Source organism: Chanodichthys erythropterus, chromosome 9 (assembly GCF_024489055.1).
Source record: "Chanodichthys erythropterus isolate Z2021 chromosome 9, ASM2448905v1, whole genome shotgun sequence".
Taxonomy (NCBI): domain Eukaryota; kingdom Metazoa; phylum Chordata; class Actinopteri; order Cypriniformes; family Xenocyprididae; genus Chanodichthys; species Chanodichthys erythropterus.
In genome coordinates, this window is record NC_090229.1 from 39498260 (window position 1) to 39521881 (window position 23622).

The 23622-nt window shown below is 41.9% G+C and overlaps 1 protein-coding gene across 1 annotated transcript in view; it reads left to right on the forward strand.

Annotated features, from left to right (window-relative positions):
• The window catches only part of prickle2a (prickle homolog 2a), an 80891-nt gene that overhangs the window by 53465 nt on the left and 3804 nt on the right, over positions 1 to 23622 (forward strand). The window contains exons 3-6 of the mRNA XM_067394148.1: positions 4678 to 4791; positions 13146 to 13283; positions 13628 to 13831; positions 13999 to 14185. Coding sequence (XP_067250249.1) covers positions 4678 to 4791; positions 13146 to 13283; positions 13628 to 13831; positions 13999 to 14185 — 643 coding nt within the window. The remainder of the gene's footprint in view (positions 1 to 4677; positions 4792 to 13145; positions 13284 to 13627; positions 13832 to 13998; positions 14186 to 23622) is intronic.

Genomic DNA, 23622 nt, shown 5'->3' on the forward strand with positions numbered 1-23622 from the left:
GGTCGCTCTCAGGAGCTCAGTGAATTCAAGCGTGGTACTCTGATAGGTTTCCACCTGTGCAATAAGTCCATTCGTGAAATTTCCTCACTACTAAATATTCCAAAGTCAACTGTTAGTGGTGTCATAACAAAGTGGAAGCAATTGGGAACAACAGCAACTCAGTCAGGAATTAGCAGACATTTTGGACAATTTAATGCTCCCAACTTTGTGGGAACAGTTTGGGGATGATCCCTTCCAACATGACTGCACACCAGTGCACAAAGCAAGGTCCATAAAGACATGGATGAGGAGTTTGGTGTGGAGAAACTTGACTGACCTCAACCCGACAGAACACCTTTGGGATGAATTAGAACGGAGACTGTGAGCCAGGCCTTCTGGCATCACATCACTGCCTGACCTCACAAATGAGCTTCTAGAAGAATGGTCAAGAACACACTCCTAAACCTTGTGGAAAGCCTTCCCAGAAGAGTTAAAGCTGTTATAGCTGTAAAGGGTGGGCCAACTCCATATTAAACCCTACAGATTAAGAATGGTGTGACAAGCAGAGCGCGCGGGTGATAATGAGCATCAGCTGCGAGTCGCACCGGCCTCGAGTTTCTCACGGAGGAGCGACGACAGTGAAGGACGAGAGAGGACCAGGCCTGGATTTTATTTTATGTTTTATCATGTTTGTTATTATTATTTACTTTAGTTTTGTATTTTTATTTTATATTAAAGTTATGTAAACGTTTGCCGGTTCCCGCCTCCTTCCCGTACATACAAACTGCGTTACAAATGGGATGTCATTCAAGTTCATGTGCACGTAAAGGCAGGTGCCCAGGCAATATAGTGTATCTCAAAACCATTTAATCTCAGATGATAATGTCCCTCTCTGTTAACTAAATCTAAATCTATAAAGAATCAAAGCAATACATCACACACATTTTTTTGGAACCTGGTGCGTTTTCTCCTTTAATTCGGTTTGTTCTGGCATGTATAAACACAGCAGTCACATTCAGATCCACACGAAAATATTCGGTCTGAGATCGCTTAAATGATCATGCCATAGATGACGTCTCTCCTTCTTCTCCTGTCACAGTAAATGTTGCCCCACTCTTCTCAAAACGTTTAATGGCCGCTGCCTGTTCCTGTTTCAGTTTTTCTTTAAATCGCCCAGCAACCTTAACCCAGCGATACAAGCATTCACTGACAAAGAAGCGAAGGTGGCTTTAATCAGGGAATAGCACTGGACTGGGCACCAGCTGCTCAAGAGCGAGACAGGCTCCATGCAAGAGGTCACAAAACCTGTTAACGGAGCTCTGCATCAAGAAAACCTTCAGCTGTTCATCACCAACACACCCACCGGCCCACTGATTCTGAGCTAACCCATCATGATCCAGTCATCTCCTAGAAAGGAGGGTGAGGTTTTGGAGCAATTTCTGCCATAACACCTGCAATAGAGCCGTGCTTCCCATTGTATCTCCAACTGCAACATAAAATAAAACCCTGACAATATCATTTCTGTTGTTTATCATGACCTGCATGGGGTGTTCAACAAAGTCAGCTCAAGCCCAAGATGAAAAACTATCCACTGTCACTGAAAGGCCATAGAGGAATACATGGAGGAGGCACTGCATTTGGGGTTTATTCAGCCATCTACTTCTCCAGCTGCTCCAGGGTTTTTTCTTTGTGGATAAGAAGGATGAGTTCTTTTGTCCGTGTATTGACTACTGTGGTCTCAAGCCTATCACCATCAAGTTCCTGTATCCTCTGCATCTAGTGTCTGCTGCCATTGAACAGGTCGTTTCTAAGCTCTGACTTTACAGTGCCTAAAACCTGATCCATATACACGATGAAAATACTCGTCTTTATTTGGTGAAGCCTACTGGGTCAGCCATTTATATTGTTCCTCCATGGTTTTTAAAAGAAAACGTTGAGACTATTGGACCTAATATTCTTCAGATTGTGAATAAAAGCTTAGATACAGCATGCTGAAACAGACCTTTGTGCAACCCATAAAGATCCAACTGACTTGACACATTTTAGACCGGTTTCTCATCTTTCATTTTTGTCAAAAATTTTAGAAAAAATTGTGTTTAATCTACTACATGTTTTTTTAGAATGGAATAAGATTTGTGTAGTTTACCAGTCTGGTTTCAGGAAGCATTATCCTACAGAGACAGCCCTTGTAAAAGTTTTCAATGATTCAGTGATTTATTGATTTATTGACTGTGGATGCTGGTGATTCAGAAGTGTTTGTTTTATTAGACCTATTTGCTGCCTTTGACTCAACAGATCATACGGTGCTGCTTTCGCAACTAGAAAAGTATGTAGGATTTCAGGATAAGGCCCTAAATTGGCTTAACTGACTGCTAGAAGCATTGCTGTGAGATTTGGCTCACATACATCGAGAGCGATATCGCTTATATGTGGTGTGCCTCAAGGCTCTATCCTGGCCCCCATGCTTTTTTCATTCAACATGCTCCTGTGGGGGGACATTTTTAGGAAACATAACATCGCATTTCACTGCGATGCAGATGACTTGCAAATATGTTTACCGCCGTTAACCAATGGAAATGGTTTAGAACCTCTAATGTCCTGCCTCCCTTATATTAAAGGCTTCTAACTTCTTATATCTTAACGAAAACAAGATGGAGGTTGTAGTGTTTGGCCCCAGAGGAACCAGGGAGTTAGATTTTGGCCCACTGTCAATGTATGTTAAAGAATGTGTTAAAAACTTGGGTGTTTTATATTGATAGCTTCCTGAAGTTGAACACACAGATAATTCATGTGGTAAAGTCAAGCTTTTTTCATGAAATCTGGCCAAGATGAAATCATGTCTGACGTTTAAGAGTCTCGAAATTGCAATACATGCTCTCATATCATCAAGACTTGATTACTGTAATTCGTTATATAAGGGTATTAGTCAAGCCTCTATCCTATGGCTGCAAAAGGTCCAAAATGCTGCTGCGAGAATATTAATGAATATTAAAAAATGTGAACGGATAACTCTACATTGGCTTCCTGTACTGAACAGGATTGATTTTAAGCTTCTTTTATTAGTATATAAATCTCTGCACTGCCTCGCACCATCTTATTTATCGGATTTGCTAATTGAGTATTAGATGGAAGGAACATTGAGATCAACAACAACTAAAAATTTACTTAAAGTTCCAAAGACCGACTCAAGCCAGAAAGGGGATTGTGCGTTGGCACTTAAGATACAGTTGTTTTCCATGGTGTATCGTTCTTGTTGATAATTTTATTGTTGTTGTTGTTGTTTTAATTATTATTATTAATATATTATTATTATTATTATTATTATTTTATACTGAGATGATGTAAAGCACATTGGTCAACATGTGTTGTTTTAATAATGCTAAATAAATAAAACTGACATTGACATTTAGATGTGTGTTTGATTCATTGTCATGATGAAAAGTGTTCTTCCAGCACAGCTTATGAGCTTATGCAGGGGTGGCATAGAGTTTAAAAATTATACTTCTGAAGGAAAAAATCACAGGTTCAAACCAGATGAGGGTAATTATTAACTCATTTTTACTGATGCATATTTTTTTTAAACGAAACACTACATTTACAGGGAAATCAACACAGGAGTGGTCATTTCATCTCTCATAACACAAATTCATAAAAATAAGCAAATTTCCCTGCATAGTGGGATCTCACAATATATACCCAGAAGACATTGCTCTTGAAAAATTTAATTAGGTATGCTTAAGCAATATCTCAAAAATAGCAATATGTTTAGGCAATATCTCAGCAATATCCAATGGAGATATTGCTCAATATCCCAGCCCCAATGCTTGCCCAAGCATACCAAATCATTTTTTCCAATCATAAGGGTATATGAATATTCTCCTATTGTAAATCTGGTAGCTAATTACTTAGTTTTTGTGTTACATGAAAAAATGACACAGGATATTTGCATTGTCCTGTAAAATTTGGCAAATAGGGATCTGCTTTGTACATGATGCCTTTACTATGCACTAACATAAAAATAGCCTTGCACCTATTTGATATAGATTGTATAAATACATGTTGTTACGTTGTACTTGCATTTGAAGTACCTGCTTATAATTTAATATGTAATTACACTGTTGACGGTTCCTCAACCCTAAATACGGTTACCCAACTGCAATAGCAGCAAATACACATCTGGCAAGAGTTTAAAACAACATTCATGTGCGCAATAAGTGCGTTGTATCATATGCTTATACTTATGCATAATATAGTTAAACAGACCAATATTCAGTAAAGTGAAGTGGGACCATACATTCTACAATAAACGTAGTATAATATAGTTTAAGCAAATATTTATAATATTTTGAAAAAAAAAATAATAATAATTTATTCAATCACTCCCACAGGATAGACTTGAAAATGCAAAAGCATATTCTGTGCATTTTGAATCTGCTTTTGTTTAGCATTTCTACAAAACACATATTAACCCTTTTTGTGTAATGTCAAGTTGTTTTATGCCAGAAATGAAGACATATTGATCAAGTCCCCTTTATTTTACACAGAGCTTTCAAGAGGTTTATGCAACAGTCATTAGAACAATTACGAGTACAGTATTTGCACAATATGTCTGTTGTCTGTTTTGTGACAAAACATGCTCCTAGTTGTTTATATGAGTTATGTGATCCTCTCTACCTATTTCTGTTTGCATGAACACAGGTTCATCAATACTACAGCTTTTTCCCAGAAGATAAGGTCCCTTATGTGAACAGTATTGGTGAAAAGCATCGAATCAAACAACTCCTTCAACAACTGCCACCGCATGACAACGAGGTTTGTTAGTAAAGTCATAACTCAAAAATGTTTAATACAAAAATGGAAAACAGCACAATAGTTCAGTCCTAAACACACAGTTTTATTCTTTGATTTCATCTCAAGTTCAGCTCGTCTTTACTCATCTCAACACTACACTTACAGAAGTATTTATTGAAGTGTGCAATTATTTCAGACCCTGGCAACAGAATGTGGAATGTGTTTATTTATTGAGAAATAAAATTTAAATAAGAAATTAACTAATATACTATTTGCTCCACTTTCCCACAAACATGGCAAACAATGCACTTTTAAAGTTTACGTTCTTTGTCATAAGTCAGAGCTCCATTACTGATGCGTAGATCCTCTTGATAAATGTCTGTTTACTATACAGATCTGCTGGTCAGAAATCACCAATCACCACCGGTAGTGAATGCAACATTTACATGAGTATGACTGTGAATGAAAATAACACAAAGTCTAGAGTGACTGTACTTTTAGTAGGCTACTCAACTTATGTCTTGCATTACAGTTGTGTACATACTGTAGTATTTGTGGCTCAGGAGATTTTTTGTTGTAGTACTAAAATTTGAACATAAGAACAAACTTGTCACAGACACGTCAGGTTCCACCTCACTCCCTTACCCGCGCACTCAATCACCGGAATTCTAATCACCGCCACCTGCAGCTCATCACCACAGCCATCAGCCTCACTATAAGAACCCCACACTCACACACACACATTGTCCGGTCTCGTTCGTGATACACCCCGTTGTTCACTTACCTCAAGGACTCTCAACACGATACTTACCTGTCTACATCATCTCCTTCGTCTCCATTGTCTCCAGTACTCCTCGTGTCCCTACCTGCTTGTGTGTGTGAGTGTTCCAGTCACCCATCTCCAGCGTCTCCTTCCACCATCACCTGCAATACAAAGAATAAGGACAGTATTACCTCTCTTTCACCTCCAAGACCTTCATATTCACCAGTCACTTACCTGTTTGCTCTGCTGATTGTCTCAATAAACAACCCAACTGCTTTTATCTCTGCTTCCGGTGTCTCTGTTGTAACAGAAGACCGGACCTTAACAGCCATACATCAGCATGAGCTACCATGACCCATTTCAAGAGCTCGTGGACGCTTTGCGACGAGCACTCACCCCTCAACCACAGTCACCGTCGCCAGGACCCCTCACCGCTGCCACTTCCGCATCCACTGTCACCGCTGCTTCACCTGTTTACACCGCCAGTCCCATGGCCAAACCAGCGCCCTACTCAGGATCGGCGGAGGATTGCAGCGGATTCCTTCTTCAGTGTGAGTTGGTCCTGGAGATGCAGCCGCACCTCTATCCCACCGAAACGGCGAAGATAGCGTTCATAATCTCCCAACTGCAAGGTAAGGCCCTTCAATGGGCGGATTCCCTCTGGACTCAAAAAGGCTCTGTCGTTAAATCCTATCCAGCGTTCGTCTCCCACTTCAGAGAAGTCTTCGGAAGACCTTTGGCTGACTCTTCTACTGGTGAGAAACTGTACAATTTAAAACAAGGAAACCAGACTGTTAACGATTATGCCTTGCAGTTCAGAACGCTCGCCGCAACCAGCGGCTGGAATGAACAAGCCCTCATCACCACCTTTCGACAAGGTTTGGAGCCTAATGTGCGGTTGCATCTCGCTGCATACGAGGACTCCATGGGACTCGAACAATTCATCCAACTCGCCATCCGTGTGGGTTCTCGTATGCAGTCGTGTCTCCTTGAGCACCAGGGCCAACCACTGACCACCACCCTCCTCCGTCGGTCCGAACCCGTCAGCTCTCCAGAACCAGCCACCGAACCCATGCAAGTGGATAACTCACGTTTGTCTCCTGCAGAAAGGCGGAGAAGGCTGACCCTGAATCTTTGCTTGTACTGTGGATCCCCTGGGCATGTCATCTCCACATGCCCAACCCGTCCTCCTCGACCGGTGGTGAGTGCTATCATTCCTTCAATCCAAAAGATGAAACCACTCACTACTATCGTAAACCTTACTGCTGCTAATGCTTCCGTTCCAGTGGTGGCGCTCCTCGATTCAGGGTCAGCAGGAAACTTCATCTCCGGCGCCCTCTGTCGACACCTCGGGCTCAAGACCTCGCCTTCTCCGGTTAACTACCAGGTCCACTCCATCACGGGCAAACCCCTAAGCCGAAAGATGGTTCGTCGCGTCACTGGTCCTCTTCTACTGCAAGTGGGTATCTTCCACTCTGAGACCATCCATCTGCTGGTTCTGGAGGAATCCACCGCTGACGTGGTTCTAGGGCGCCCGTGGTTGGAACTCCACAATCCCACCATCTCCTGGCGCACGGGCGAAGTCCTGAAGTGGGGCGACCACTGCTTCTCCAGCTGTTTCCCAGAACTTCCTGTTCCAAGATCTCCTCTCTCCAAGAATATCTCCGTGAACGCTACCTCCATCGAAAGTCCTGTGGAAAAACGCTCCGTCGATGTTCCACCCGACTACGCCCCCTTCAGTGACGTCTTCTGCCCGCAACGCGCCTCCAAGCTTCCTCCACACCGGCCATGGGACTGCGCCATCGATCGGTTACCGGGTGAGCCAGTGCCTAGGGGACGCATTTACCCCCTATCAGTACCGGAGGAGAAGGCCATGGAGGAATATATTAAAGAGGCCCTTAACCAAGGATACATCCGCCCGTCTACTTCCCCTGCTGCTTCAAGCTTCTTCTTCGTGGCCAAGAAGGACGGAGGCTTGCGGCCCTGTATCGATTATCGCTCACTGAACAAGATTACCGTGAAGTTCAGGTATCCACTTCCCCTCGTCCCAGCGGCCCTGGAACATCTCCGCGGTGCCACTGTGTTCACCAAGCTGGACCTCCGCAGCGCGTATAACCTCATCCGGATACGCGAGGGGGACGAGTGGAAGACCGCCTTCGTCACGCCCACCGGCCACTATGAATATCTTGTGATGCCGTATGGCCTGGTCAACGCCCTCCGTATTCCAGGATTTCATCCATGAGGTGCTCCGGGAGTTCCTCCACAAGTTCGTTCTGGTGTATATTGATGACATCCTCATCTACTCCCGGAGCTTGGCCGAACATCGCCACCACGTTGCGGAGGTCCTCAAGCGCTTACGGCAGTTCCAACTCTTTCTAAAAGCAGAGAAGTGTTCCTTCCATCAGTCCTCTGTCCACTTCCTGGGATATGTGATTGACCACAGTGGCATCAGGATGGACGAGGGGAAGGTTTCCGCCATCCAGAACTGGCCAACTCCCACTACCATTAAAGAACTCCAACGTTTCCTCGGCTTCTCCAATTTCTACCGTCGCTTCATCAAAAACTACAGCACCATCGTCAGCCCACTCACCAACCTGCTCCGTAAACAGCCCAAGTCTCTGTCCTGGTCCCAACCTGCCACATAAGCTTTTGAGACCCTCAAGAAAGCCTTCACCACCGCTCCCCTCCTCGTCCACCCCAATCCAGAATTACCATTCGTCGTGGAGGTGGACGCCTCCACCACCGGAGTGGGAGCGGTCCTCTCACAGCAGCAGGGGAATCCAAGTAGGCTCCATCCATGCGCCTTCTTCTCCCGCAAGCTCAACCCGGCGGAGGTAAACTACGACATTGGGGACCGTGAACTCCTGGCTGTCAAGCTCGCCCTTGAGGAGTGGAGGCATTGGTTGGAGGGAGCTAACCACCCTTTCCAAGTTCTTACTGACCATAAAAACCTTGAGTATCTGAAAGCTGCCAAACGACTCAACCCACGTCAAGCCAGATGGGCAATGTTCTTCTCAAGATTTAATTTCACCATCTCATACCGCCCTGGATCAAAGAACCTCAAGGCCGATGCTCTCTCACGTCTCCACGCTCCCGAGGAGAAGAATGATGACCCTGAAACTATCCTGCCCGAGTCTCTCTTCATGAGCCCCATCGAATGGTCGGAAGAGACCTTACCCTCCTCCAATGCCTCCTCACGCACTCCGCCGGGTTGTCCCCCAGGCTTGCGTTATATCACCAGGACACGACGCACTCCACTCCTGCACTCCGTACACTCATCACTTGGCACTGGTCACCCGGGGGTCAATGAGACCCTCTCGCTGCTCAAACAGCGCTTCTGGTGGCCAAACATGGCCAGCGACGTCAGAAGGTACGTGCAGGGCTGCAGGGAGTGCGCCATCTCCAAGAGCCCACGCCATCTTCCAACCGGCAAGCTCAATCCTCTGCCCGTTCCTGAGAGACCCTGGTCACACCTGGGAGTAGACTTCGTTACCGACCTCCCAGAATCTGATGGTCACACCTGTATTCTAGTAGTCGTAGACCGTTTCTCCAAAGCCTGCCGTCTGATCCCCCTGGAAGGTCTACCCACTGCCATGGCCACAGCAGAATTAATGTTCAACCATGTCTTCCGTCATTATGGAATCCCCGAAGACATAGTCTCTGATAGAGGACCCCAATTTATCTCTCGAGTCTGGAAGGCGTTCTTCTCCCTCCTGGGTGTGACCGTCAGCCTATCGTCTGGATACCATCCTCAGTCGAACGGGCAGACGGAACGGAAGATCCAGGAGATTGGGCGCTTCCTGCGTACCTTCTGTCATGGCCACCAGGACTCCTGGAACCAGTACCTGGGCTGGGCCGAGTACGCCCAGAACTCCCTCCGTCAAGCTACAACAGGATTAACACCTTTTCAATGCGTGCTCGGCTTCCAGCCCCCACTGTTCCCCTGGGACGGGGAACCCTCCAACGTGCCAGCGGTCGACTACTGGTTCCGGGAGAGCGAGAGGGTATGGGACTCAGCTCATCACCAGCTGCAGAGAGCCCTGCGCAGGCGCAGGATGACAGCCGACCTTCGGCGCTCCCACGCTCCTAACTACCAACCGGGGCAGAAGGTCTGGCTGTCCACCAGAGACATCAGGATGCGCCTGCCCTGCAAGAAGCTGAGTCCCCGCTTCATTGGCCCATTTACCATCCTCCGACAGATCAACCCCGTCACCTACCGGTTACAACTTCCTGCACAATATAAAAGAATTCATCCAACCTTCCATGTGTCACTCCTAAAACCTCACCACCCTTCTGTTCTTCCTTCCACAGAACCTGACGTGGCAGCCGTCGAGCCCCCCCTTCCACTCATCCTGGACGATGGAACTGCCTACGAGGTTCGAGAGATCCTGGACTCCCGGCGCCGTGGTGGTCTGTTAGAATATCTGGTGGATTGGGAAGGCTACGGTCCCGAAGAACGCTCATGGGTCCCTAAGAATGATATCCTTGATCCTACTCTGTTACAGACTTTCCACACCAACCACCCGGACAGACCTGCCCCACGACCTCGAGGACGACCACCACGACGTCGGGGTCCTCGGCCCTCAGGAGCGGGCCGTGGGAGGGGGGGTACTGTCACAGACACGTCAGGTTCCACCTCACTCCCTTACCCGCGCACTCAATCACCGGAATTCTAATCACCGCCACCTGCAGCTCATCACCACAGTCATCAGCCTCACTATAAGAACCCCACACTCACACACACACATTGTCCGGTCTCGTTCGTGATACACCCCGTTGTTCACTTACCTCAAGGACTCTCAACACGATACTTACCTGTCTACATCATCTCCTTCGTCTCCATTGTCTCCAGTACTCCTCGTGTCCCTACCTGCTTGTGTGTGTGAGTGTTCCAGTCACCCATCTCCAGCGTCTCCTTCCACCATCACCTGCAATACAAAGAATAAGGACAGTATTACCTCTCTTTCACCTCCAAGACCTTCATATTCACCAGTCACTTACCTGTTTGCTCTGCTGATTGTCTCAATAAACAACCCAACTGCTTTTATCTCTGCTTCCGGTGTCTCTGTTGTAACACAAACTGGAGTAAAAAATTAACACAGTGTGTTACTTTGGTCAGAAATTATCTTGTGAATTTAAATCAGATCCCAAGATCTTTGATAAAATAATTACCATCTAATGTGCAGTGTCAGTTTGCACTGTATTGTCAATTTATGAAGTAAAAATGTCTATATATATGGATCCTGAAGTCTGAATCATGTTTTTATTTGCAGAATCTTTACCTTTGTGTATGGTTTTTCAACTGTCTTGTCCAATAATTGCAAACTACACAGGGCACTACATAGTTAAACATAAGTTATGTTCAATTTCTGGCCTTTAGGGAAACTGTATATATAAAATTCCCCATTTGCAGTTTTAAATGCAAGTATTACCAGTTAAAGATTTAGCCAATCCTAGTATGTGCAAGAAAATCTGTATAAAATTGTGCTATTTCATAAAACTAAAAGCCACTTGATGCTGTATGTTACTGTGATTTGAATTAACCGTAGTTTTCTGGCAGCTGATCCACGTCTACCTATAGGAATACGACGTCTATCACAGCATCCTTATATACAGGTGCTGGTCATATAATTAGAATATCGTGAAAAAGTTCCTTTTTTTTTATTGTAAATTATTTTTAAAAATTAAACTTTCATATATTCTAGATTCCCTACATGTAAAGTAAAACATTTCAAAAATTTTTTTTTTTTTTTAAATTTGATGATTAGAGCGTACAGCTCATGAAAGTCCAAAATCCAGTATCTCAAAATATTAGAATATTTCCTAAGATCAATCAAAAAATGGATTTTTAAAAAAGAAAAGTTCAAGTTCTTTAAAGTATGTTAATTTGTACACTCAATACTTGGTCGGCAGCACATATTACAGCAAATGACTTGCTCCTAGCACAAATTACAGCATCAGTGAAGTGTGGCATGGAAGTGATCAGCCTGTGGCACTGCTGAGGCACTGTTGAGCCTTCAGATCATCTGTATATTGTTGGATCGACTGTTTCTCATCTTTCTCTTGAAAATATCCCATAGATTCAGGTCAGGATGCTGGCTGACCAATAAAGCACAGTAATATCATGGTCAGCAAACCACTTGGAAGTGGTTTTTGCACTATGGGCAGGTGCTAAAGTCCTGCTGGAAAAGGAAATCAGCATCTCCATAAAGCTTGTCAGCAGATGGAAGCATAAAGTGCTCCAAAATAACTTCCCTCTAGACTTCAAGCAGCTTGGATTCTGTGCCTCTCCAGTCTTTCTTCAGACTCTGGGACCATGATTTCAACATGAAATGCAAAATTTACTTTATTTGAAAAGAGGACTTTCAACCACTGTTGACTGTCCAGTTCTTTTTCTCCTTAGCCCAGGTAAGATGCTTCTGACGTCGTTTCTGTTTCAGAAGTGGCTTGGTAGTCCTTTTCCTGAAGATGTCTGAGTGTGGTGGCTCTTGATGCTCTGACTCCGGCTTCATTTGACTCATTGTGAAGCTCTCCCAAGTGTCGGCTTTACTTGACAGTATTCTCAAGCTTGCGGTCATCCCTGTTGCTTGTGCACCTTTGTCTACCCAATTTTTTCCTTCTAGTCAACTTTGCATTTAATATGCTTTGATACATTACTCTGTAAAAAGCCACCCCATTCAGTAATGACCATCTGTGACTTACTCTCTTTGTGGAGGCTGGTCATTTGGTCATTTAATGAAACTCAAATGTAAATATTCTAATATTTTGAGATACTGGATTTTGGACTTTCATTAGCTGTATGCTCTAATCATCAAAATAAAAAAAAATAAATAAAAAAAATAAAAAACTTATGAAATGTTTTACTTTACATGTAGGGAATCTAGTATAAATTAAAGTTTCATTTTTAAAAAATTATTTACAATAAAAAAATTAACTTTTTCACGATATTCTAATTATATGACCAGCACCTGCAGGTCCATTCAGTATTTTCAGCAGCTGTATCGTGTTGTATAGGAGCTAATTACTCTCCTCCATCCCCAGCTCCTCCTGTCGTCCAGTCAGGACTTGGCCTTCTGATATTCCTCTTCGAATGAGACTCTCATTGATCTTGATTTATGTTGTTGCGTTAAATTATTGTCATTAAGAGCATTAATGATATCCGCAATATATACTTATGTTATCGCTGGACTCCCTGCTCTTATCCGTGCTAGACTGCATGGATGGGCAGGGAGTTTTCGTCCAGAACAGCACCATACCACCAATCCAAACTGTATGCTAACTGACGAAAGTGTTCCTGACAGAACCACAGGTAGTTGGTGTTCTTAGGCAAAGTGGAGTAAATATTCTAAAAATAATATACATAAAAATTATAAAAGGCATTTTTATTAATAGCAATAATCTGTATAAATAATTCCTGTGCAAAGAAATGTAGTTTATTCATAACTACATTTAGCTGTTTATGACTGACAAGCAAAGTTGCAACTTGGTGCATTAGAATTGAATGTGCAGTCACAGATGCATGTTCATCTGCACTTTATAACGCCACTGAATGAGGCTTATCCATGAAGAATTGAGATGGCCCATGATGATGATGCTTACTTACTGGTGTCAGGTTCGGTACTGTACCTCACTGGATGAAGAAGAAAAGCGGGAATTGAAGATCTTCAGTAACCAGCGAAAGAGAGACAATCTAGGCAGAGGCACCGTCCGACCTCTGCCCCTCACTATAACTGGAGCTATATGTGAACAGGTACATGTGAGAACTAAATTACAGCAAAACAGCGATAGGAACAGAACATGATTTTGAACCATTCATAACAATGCAGGCAGTGATAGTCTTTTAATGGAGATATGCAAGCTTTTGTATCTTACCCTCATTATCTTACAGATGTGCACATAATCAATTAACATATAAGTTAAACATTGACTGATCGACCAATCATCTACTTTTCTGGACTAGTGAACTAGATTAACAAAAACGAGTAGTCATGCAGATGTAGTAAAATTATTCCATATTTTTCAGTAATGACTGCACGTTACATTTCATGTTATAGGCTGCACAATAAGATGCGACAAAATTTCCCTCTCTCACAGTGCGGAGACCAGATCAACGGTGGCGATATCGCAGTGTTTGCCTCACGGGTCGGCCATGGCATGTGTTGGCACCCACACTGTTTCGTGTGCTGCATGTGTTCTGAGCTGTTGGTAGATCTCATCTACTTCCACCTGGATGGCAAGATCTACTGTGGCCGCCACCATGCTGAACGACTTAAGCCACGTTGCTCAGCGTGTGATGAGGTAAGCATCTGTCCACTAGCTGAAATCAACCTTTATCCTGTTTGCATTGCTAAACATTTCCTGTAGGTGACCTATGACAAGTACCCAGAATAAGTACCCACATAAATTGTGAACATTAAAACCCATGTTCTCTTGTATTATTTTAATAAATCTCTCTCTTTTTGTAGATTATCTTTGCAGATGAGTGCACAGAAGCAGAGGGGCAGCATTGGCACATGAAGCATTTCTGCTGTTATGAGTGTGAGGCCCCACTCGGCGGTCAGCGGTACATCATGCGTGAGGGTCATCCTCACTGCTGCAACTGCTTTGAGTCACTTTATGCAGAATACTGTGACTCTTGTGGAGAGCACATAGGTAAGGGAGGACCACCATGAATCTGCACTTTTTCCTCATGCTTCAATCCACAGAGTTACTGCAAGATCCAACTATGGCTGCGTTTACACAGCGTGTCTTAATGCACAGATCTGATCTTTTGACCATATCCAATTGTTTTTTGTTTCGCCTGTTTACCTTCACTTTAGGCACAACTAATCTAGCTGAACGGAAATAGATCAGAAAAAGCTATGGCTCATTAGATCTAGAATTTTTAAGCGAAATAAAGTAGTGCTGTGAGATCACATTTATTTGAATGAATTTGAATGAATTATTGAATGAGAGAGAGATAGAGAGATTGTGAATGTGATTTACAGTACCTGTGTGCGTCTGTACATCGTCTCTATATGTAATAGTGAAGCTTCTGAGTTCGACTGCAAAATTAGTAAAGTTATCATTTTGTTGCTGAGAAATATAATATAGTGAAGCTGTTTTATTTATAAAATTCACAGGGCAGTTTCTATGCTGCTGAATGTTTCTGTGTTCACAATTACTTACCTATACAGACCCTGCGCCAGACACAAATTCACAGACGGGCATTACATTTTTTTCAGGGGGGCACAAATGAACCTCACTGCATAATAACATTTATTATGAATTAAATGGACAAAAAAAAAAAAATGAGGAAGAACGCACCACTCCACTGATGCGATACAACAGAGGAGTCGTAAAGCATTGGACCTAGCCTACTGAAGCAGTCTAAATACAGGGCTCGACATTAACGCTTGTCCAGGACAAGTGGATTTTTTAAAGGGGTGGTAACAGTGTTTTTTTTCTAGGCTTGATTGTGTTTTTGGGGCACAGTTTAACATGTCTCAATGCTTCTTTTTTTTTTAAACGCTGTATTTTTCATATATTTTATCTTTATTCTACACCTCTGTTTCCACTGTCTTATGAACGGCTCGTTTGACTTCCTGCTTCTATGAAGCCACTCCCTCCGAAATACACAGTGTGCTCAGATTGGTTAGCTGGCCCAGTGTATCGTGATTCGCTGAAGCGTCTGGAAACGCCACGCCCCTTACCATTAGTTGTTACGCACTTAGGTGGAAATGTAAATAATGGCGTCTATATTGCTGTATCAAATTGAGCCCGAATCAGACCTCAAGCAGAACCTCTGCAATCGCAGATTTTATCGTTTATGAATGGTATTTAATTTTTTTATATTTGTGTCAAAGTGTTTAGATAAGCTATAACTGCTGTTTGTTAGCTTTCAATATACGGTTTTATCCTGATTAAAGCTTTACTGTAGCCGAATACATGAGTAGTTGTGAAGGTAGCGTTTAATTTATAGCATGAACAACTGTTTGTCTATGAACAGAGAACTTTGTTGAAGTATGCACTATAATACAGCTAACTGGCTAGCGAAGCAAAAACGCTTTGGTCTTTATATATGTCCTTGATGCATTAAAAATAACAACAGAACTATACATTTAAAAGACATGTACAAACAATAAAACGTACTTAAAGTTTGAAGCCAATAAACAGCAGCTTCTGCTTTTAAAGTGGGAACTGCTTCATCTTTCAGTAAAAGCCTTTGTGCAAATCCAGCACTGAACTCGTGTAGATTCTGGAGGATGTCTTCAGCGCCGCATCCAGTGTAGAAAATATCACAGATTATAATGGGTTCTTTTGACGCGCCGCTCGCGTCCGGTGTACACAACTCTTCCGCTTCCGTTATTCTGCGCCACATGGCCTCGCCCACTTTGTTGCGTGTTCCCGGGGGCGTGTTTTGCAGGGTTTATGATGTCACCAACCCAGGAAGAAGCCCGTTGTAGTCCAAACCGGTCGTTTTTGTAGGCAATAAACTGCCATAACTTTAAAAGACAATATCTCCGTTTGCATTGAACTTTCAGCGCTGTAACTTTGCAGATACTGTTTATGCTCAAGCAGCAACATTACACACTAACTAAAGTTAAAAAAGTCAAGTTGCATTGAACCACCCCTTTAAAGGAGCAAGTGAAAGAGAATTTTACTTGCCTGACCGGACAAGTACCCTAGCCAGATTCAAACACCAATAACAAAAATAACAAGGGAATAATGATTCTGCATTCATTTAGTTTAAGTGGCGATTGATAATGGCTCTCTGTGAGAACCCGCTGCAGTTCCATTTTTCACCACAGATTTACATAGGAAATTTGTGGGGCATTGTAGAGCTGGGGAAGGCTGTGAGACTGGCTACCTGCTTAGTATCATGATTCGTGCCTGCCGAATGTGCTACATTTTAATATATCCTGCTCACTTTAGGTCCTAAAATAGTCTATAAAATCTGAAAAATATTTGTTGCAGAATGCTGAACACATTTATAATTTATTATTAATTCAGTATGGGTCTATGTTTGGATGAATATTTGTGAGCTGCGGCTACTGCGGGAAAAATTTAAAATGTTTTTATATTCATAACATATGGTACAGTTAAGCAACATCACATGACCAAGAGTGCCGAATACCATCACGATTGAAAATGTGACACTGATTTCATTTGATAGTATAATAAACAAGTAATTAATATTAAGTCACTTACATTTCAGACGCAATATTGACTGTTTTGTTCTATTTTAGCAGGGAAAATAGTTCAAACAAAGATCACAGCAGAACCATTGTGCGTCAGTCTCACAGCAACACTCGGTCTTTGAATAAAGAAAAGCTGTATATCCATAATCACTTTCACATGAGACAGCTCGGCATAAAAAAATTACAGCTAACGTTAAGCGGCAGCGCTATCACACAACCAAACATTTCTGCGCTCACTATCGTCAAACCAATCAAATCGGTTTAAAATTATTTCGTTTTTTTTTTTTTTTTAATCAGTCCTTTTATTCAGGAGTTATGTATATATAAAACGATAACTTTTGATAACACTAGCCTATTGATAAAAAAATGTTGTGCAAACAAGCAAGGACTGGTGGTTGGTGGGACGTGGAGTTGGCACTAGTGACTCACAGGGTGGGCCGAAAAAACAGATTTGTGGATTTTTGTGTTTACACATGCAATAAATTCCAATCTGTATCAGATGTGAGTAAAAAGTCTATTTTTTTGTGCCAGTGTAAACATAGCCAAATGATCAATGGTTAATTATTATTATTAATAATGTTATTGTTAGATGACACAACTTACAATGTCAAATATTTGTGATGATGTGTAGTGATGCAAGTGTTCATACTGTGTTTTTTCTACATATCAAATTCTAACCTAATAATTACATGGACAAGTTTATCTTTTTTATTTCAGCTTTATTGTTGTTGGGCAGAGCCAATGACATAAAATTAACATCTTACCTGAAGAGCTCTTGAAATTTAAAAAGGACTCAACCCTCTTTTTAGTTTTGATATAGTGTCTCAGTCTACATTACAGTAATAGTCATATATTGTAAAACAAATGTAAAATAAATGAAAATTAATATTTCGAAAGCATGTTTTACTTTACGCTACATTAGGGAAATTACAATACTTATGTCCTAATATCTACACTTGCAAGTGAGAGTGGAATGGATAATTATGAGACATCAACACATCATCTACACTATATTGCCAAAAGTATTGGCACACCCATACAAATCATTGAATTCAGGTGTTCAATCACTTCCATGGCCACAGGTGTATAAATCAAGCACTAGGCATGCAGACTGCTTCTACAAACATCTGTGAAAGAATGGGTCGCTCTCAGGAGCTCAGTGAATTCAAGCGTGGTACTGTGATAGGTTGCCACCTGTGCAATAAGTCCATCCGTGAAATTTCCTCACTATTAAATATTCCATGGTCAAATGTTAGTGGTATCATAAAGTGGAAGCAATTGGGAACAACAGCAACTCAGCCACGAAGTGGTAGACCAGGTAAAATCACAGAGCGAGGTCAGCGCATGCTGAGGATCACAGTGTGCAGAAGTCACCAACTTTCTACAGAGTCAATAGCTACAGACCTCCAAACTTCGTGTGGCCTTCAGATTAGCTCAAGAACAGTGTGTAGAGAGCTTCATGGAATGGGTTTCCATGTCCGAGCAGCTGCATCCAAGCCTTACATCACTAAGTGCGTCGGATGCAGTGGTGTAAAGCACTCCGTCACTGGACTCTAGAGCAGTGGAGACGGGTCCTCTGGAGTGACCAATCACGCTTCTCTGTCTGGCAATCCAATGGACGAGTCTGGGTTTGGTGGTTGCCAGGAGAACGGTATTTGCCTGACTGCATTGTGCCAAGTGTAAAGTTTGGTGGAGGGGGATTATGGTGTGGGGTTGTTTTTCAGGGGTTGGGCTTAAACCCTTAGTTCCAGGGAAAGGAACTCTTATTGTTTCAGCATACCAAGACATTTTGGACAATTTCATGCTCCCAACTTTGTGGGAACCATTTGGGGATGATCCCTTCCTCTTCCAACATGACTGCGCACCAGTGCACAAACAAGGTCCATAAAGACATGGATGAGCGAGTTTGGTGTGGAGGAACTTGACTGACTGTGGAGAGCGGAGACTGCGAGCCAGGCCTTCGTGTCCAACATCAGTGCCTGACCTCACAAATGTGCTTCTAGAAGAATGAAAATTCCCATAAACACACTCCTAAATCTTGTGGAAAGCCTTCTCAGAAGATTTGAGGCTGTAATAGCTGCAAAGGGTGGGCCAACTCCATATTAAACCCTACGGATTAAGAATGGGATGTCATTAAAGATCATGTGCACATAAAGGCAGGCATCCCAAAAGCTTTGGCAATATAGTGTATGTACTGTACGTTAGGGTTAAGGTTACATCAAAACATCAAATCTGTGAGTTGGCACAATGTTAAATCACAAATTTTTCTCTTAAAATTTAACAGATGCTAACATTTGTCTTTTTACATGCAACAAAAAACTCTGTTAACGTCTCATATATAGTGATGTAAGTGTTTCATGTGACTCTTGTCATCAATTCTTATGTATTTTAGTTGTTTTTTGTCGATCATTGTCCTTATATACCTGTGGATGTCTGTAAAGCAGTTGTGATTGTGTTCCAAATTTGCATTATTGTCATCGTCCCCTCCTGTTTGGATTATATTTGTGTGTGTTTTGTGTTTCACCACAAGCTCTGGTGGTCCTGGAGCATAAAGCACCGCTGTATGAGATCCCATCCACGAAAGCCATCTTGAGGTAAGGGGGGCATCTAAAGTGGTGGATCCACAGAGTATGTTGGTATGTGTGGCTACGAAAACAAGCCTGGTGGTCTCAAGCTCTGTGGTTTGAGAACTTCCAAGTCTGGTGGTCCCGGAGGTCCTTCCACTGTCATCTGATGGCTACCACCATCTTGCGTGTTTGGCCCTCACACATGTCTCTCAAATCTATGCTTGGCCTGTCACAGCCATTTGAGCCACTCTCTGTCTGCTCTGACACTGCCAAAGAGGTCATCCCTGATCTCTGTGTCCCCTGTCGGCTCTGTTACTGCCATGGAGGCCATCTTTGAAATCTCTGTCAGCCCTTATCACAGCCAAGGAGGTCGCCTCAGAACTTTCTGTGCCCCCTGTCACAGTCACGGAGGCCATCCCTGAGCTCTCTTTGTTCCCAGTTATGGCCATAGAGGCCAGCAGTTAACTCTCTGTACCCCCTGTTTTCTCTGTTGCCACAACAGAGGATGGTCACACCATGGTCTCCAGCTCTGACAACTTTCCAGAGGTCTTCACCATGGTCATCAGTTTCTATGAAGTTGTTTCTCTTTCTGCTGGCTTCACTCTGGGCCTTTACAGTGGCCGTGCCACTGAGGTGGTGTTCAGGTCCACCCTTGCATCGAGAAGGGTCTGTCTGTGTCCCGCAGTACTACAAACCATGCCCCTGCAAGTTACGCCTTCTGCAAAGAACAAGTGTTAATGTTATTGACTATAACAATTTTTTGAAGTAAATGATTTTATGTTTTATGTATGAAATGTTTGTAAGGCTTACTTGTATTGCTTTCAAATCTTATAAAGAATGAAATAACAGCTATTAGTAAAACAAAATAAAATAAATTATACAATCGAATTAATACAGACTAATTATATAGATTAGGTAATTGTAGATAAACTTATAGCCAACCCTAAACCTTACCATAACCCTACCCCTTTTCCAAAAAAATTAAGTTTCATAATTAAAATATTTTAAAAACAACATCTGGTGATCTATGTAATATGACCTGTATGCCTCATCATTAGGTGGCAATAGCGAAGCTTAAAAAGCAAGGAAAGTGAGGTAGAAGAAGAGCGGTACTGGTGACAACATCACCGATTCCAGAGGGTGTGGCTCTGATGACATCCTGAATGGCTGTTTCATTGTAGAGTGCGTAACTTGTAATAAGGGCGTCATTTGTAGGGGTATGGTTTGTAGTACTGCGGGATGCAGTCGGACACACTTGGTTCCATCTTCTCTGCCATGGTGGCCTCCTGCTTTGCCTGCTCCGCTGTAGGGGTCTTCTGCTCCATCTGCTCCACCCTGGTGGTTCCTGGCTCCGTCTGCTCTGCCATGGTCTTCTCCCGCTCTGTCAGAGCCAACAGTTCCTCCAGATTCACCCTGGTCCTCTGATCCTCTGGCTCTGCTGTGGCCTTCCGATTCTCTGGCTCCATTATGTTCGGTGGCCCCCGTGGATCTCCATCCATCGGACTCTGCCATGGTCTTCTCGGCCAGCCCAGCCTTGGTCTTCTCATCCTCCAACTCAACCATGCTGGTCTCTGGTTCCCCAAAAAACTGACTCTTTCATGGCATAGACCCACTAACCCTCCCACTAGAAAGCTCCACTGCAACCTCCCTCCTGAAATGTATTCCTGTTGTTTCATGTTTAAGGTTGTGTTCCATGTTACATTATTGTCATTTTACTCTCCTGTTAAACCTCGGGTATGCATTATTTTTAATAATTCAGTGGTCCAGATTCAACTATTTCAAGTTTTTGTCTTTAAAACTGTCTTGTGTGTAGAAATACTTTCACAACCATCTCAAGACTCTGTTGCTAATTGCATAGTGTCATTTTAGAACTACTAACAGAGTAGAGGAATTAATATCCAGTTAGAGGAGAGATGAGTTAGTTTAACTACTTCAAAAATAATGATTTTACCACCCCACAGAGAAATGTCATGTATCTCTTCAGCAGTGACAATGTTTCAAGGCAACAAGTTTCTGCAGACTACCACTCCGATACCACAATTAGATACTTCAGCAATGAATTCAAGATGTTTGAGAATAGGAGCAGTCGTAATGCTGGTCTCGAAAGACTGAAAGGCCTGGTGTTCTGCATCATTTCATTGTAGCTTGGATGGTTTGCCCCTGAGTAAAGACATTAGTGGAGCTGCAATTATAATGTAGTTTTAAATGAATCTTCGGTAACACTTTACTTGAAGGGGTGTTCATAAGACTGACATGACACATGTCATGAATATGAAGGAGGTTTTATGAATGTTTATGACAACTGTCATTAAGTGTCATTCACTCAATTATGTCATTTTTAATGCAAAGATGACATTGTTTGAGATGTCCGAGTTATGACAACTTGACATAAACCAATACATCATAACCTGTCAGTGTCTTTGTCATGACAACTTGACATCATTTAGCTTTATGGGTTAACATTACATTAAACTGTCATGTGGTTGGTTTTGACATTGGCTGTCATGAGGCCATTATAATAGTGTCATGAATATGCATCTTGAGCTCAAGTACAGTGGTACAAATTGAACTTGTCATTAAAATGTCATTAAGTGACAATACTCTGACAAATAATTTTATAACAGCGTCATGACTTTTTTTTTTTTTTTTTTTTAAGTTTCCTCCAACAGAAGGTCAGATAAAAAAAGATGACACTGTTATAAAATAATGGTAACACTTTATTTTAGGGTCTTTTAACTAGTTGCTTATAACTTTTAGCATTCATATGGCTAAAATATTGGCTATTTATTAGTACTTATAAAGCACATATGAATGCCTTATTCTGCATGATCTTATTCTACATTCTTAACACTTCCCAATACCTAAACCTAACAATTAACTATAATAAGCAGTAATTTAAGAGTTTATTGAGGGAAAAGTCATAGTTAATGGTTTATAAATGTGTTCCCTATACTGAAGTGTTACCGAAATAATGTAATGTAATGTTAACCCATAAAGCTAAGTAGTTTAAGTTTGATAATTAATCTGCTATGTCATGTTTATGACAGGTTATGATGTTTTGCTAATGTCATGTTGTCATAACAAAGACACTGACAGGTTATGATGTATTGGTTTATGTCAAGTTGTCGTAACAAAAACATCTCAAACAATGTCATCTTTGCATTAAAAATGACATAATTGAGCGAATGACATTTAATGACAGTTGTCATAAACATTCATAAAACCTCCTTCATATTCATGACACGTGTCATGTCAAGATTATGAAGGTGTCATGTCAGTCTTAAGAACACCCCTTCAAGTAAAGTGTTACCGAATCTTCTATAGAAGTTGGTGAAACAAAGAAATCATTTAAGTTCTGTTTGATGTTTCACATGCAGTGCACAGTCTCACCTGCCGGTACTTTCCTTACAAATGCTCTACTATTTTTATTTATTTATTTATTTTATTTATTTAAGAAAAGGGGGAACTTATATATTTATATTTATATATCTGTGCGTGACTATGCGTAAGTGGTTTAACGCACTTGCATCTCAAAATGGTTTTATTATAACGCAAAATTAATGTAAACACAGCCAGTTATGTCTTAAAAGCACTATTTGTTTATTGCTTGTAAATGTTTCTTTGCTCCTCTTTGTTATTTGCTACTTGCTTTGTTTTGAAGTTATATAACCTAATTTTTAAATTCTTAAATGTTCTTAATTGTTTTAATTTGGTATTTTTTTAAAATTTGTAATTATTTTAAAAAGTAGGCTACTTGTAATTACTTATGTAAGGATATGTGAATGTAAGGATTTTATGATTTTGAAGTCGGAAAACAAATTAATTAATTAATTAATTAATTAATAAGAAAAAAGTCGAATCGAATCATGACTCCCAGAATCGGTATCGGATCGGATTGTGAGGTGACTAAAGATTCCCTCCCGAGTGACATCCATCTCTATGCCCCGGTGACTTACACTGTAGCTGAGGAAGGTTGTATGGCTGGAATGGAACTCACATTTTTCTGCCTTAACATAGAGTTGTTGTTGCTGGAGTCACGAGAGGACAGTCTTTACATGTTGAATTTGTTGAGCTATGTCTTGAGAGTATATGAAGATGTCATCAGTGCAGGCTATTACATACTGGTTGAGCAGATTACAGAAGATTTTGTTAATGATTGGAAAACTGCAGATGCATTTGCCAGGCCATACGGCATCACCTGGTATTCATAGAGCCCAGTGATTAAAGGTGTTTTCCACTCATGCCCTTCTCTGATTCTGATGAGATTATAAGCACTTCTGAGATCAAGGTTAGTATAGATGTGTGGTTCACAGAGTTGTTCAAGGTCTGAGGGAACAATTAG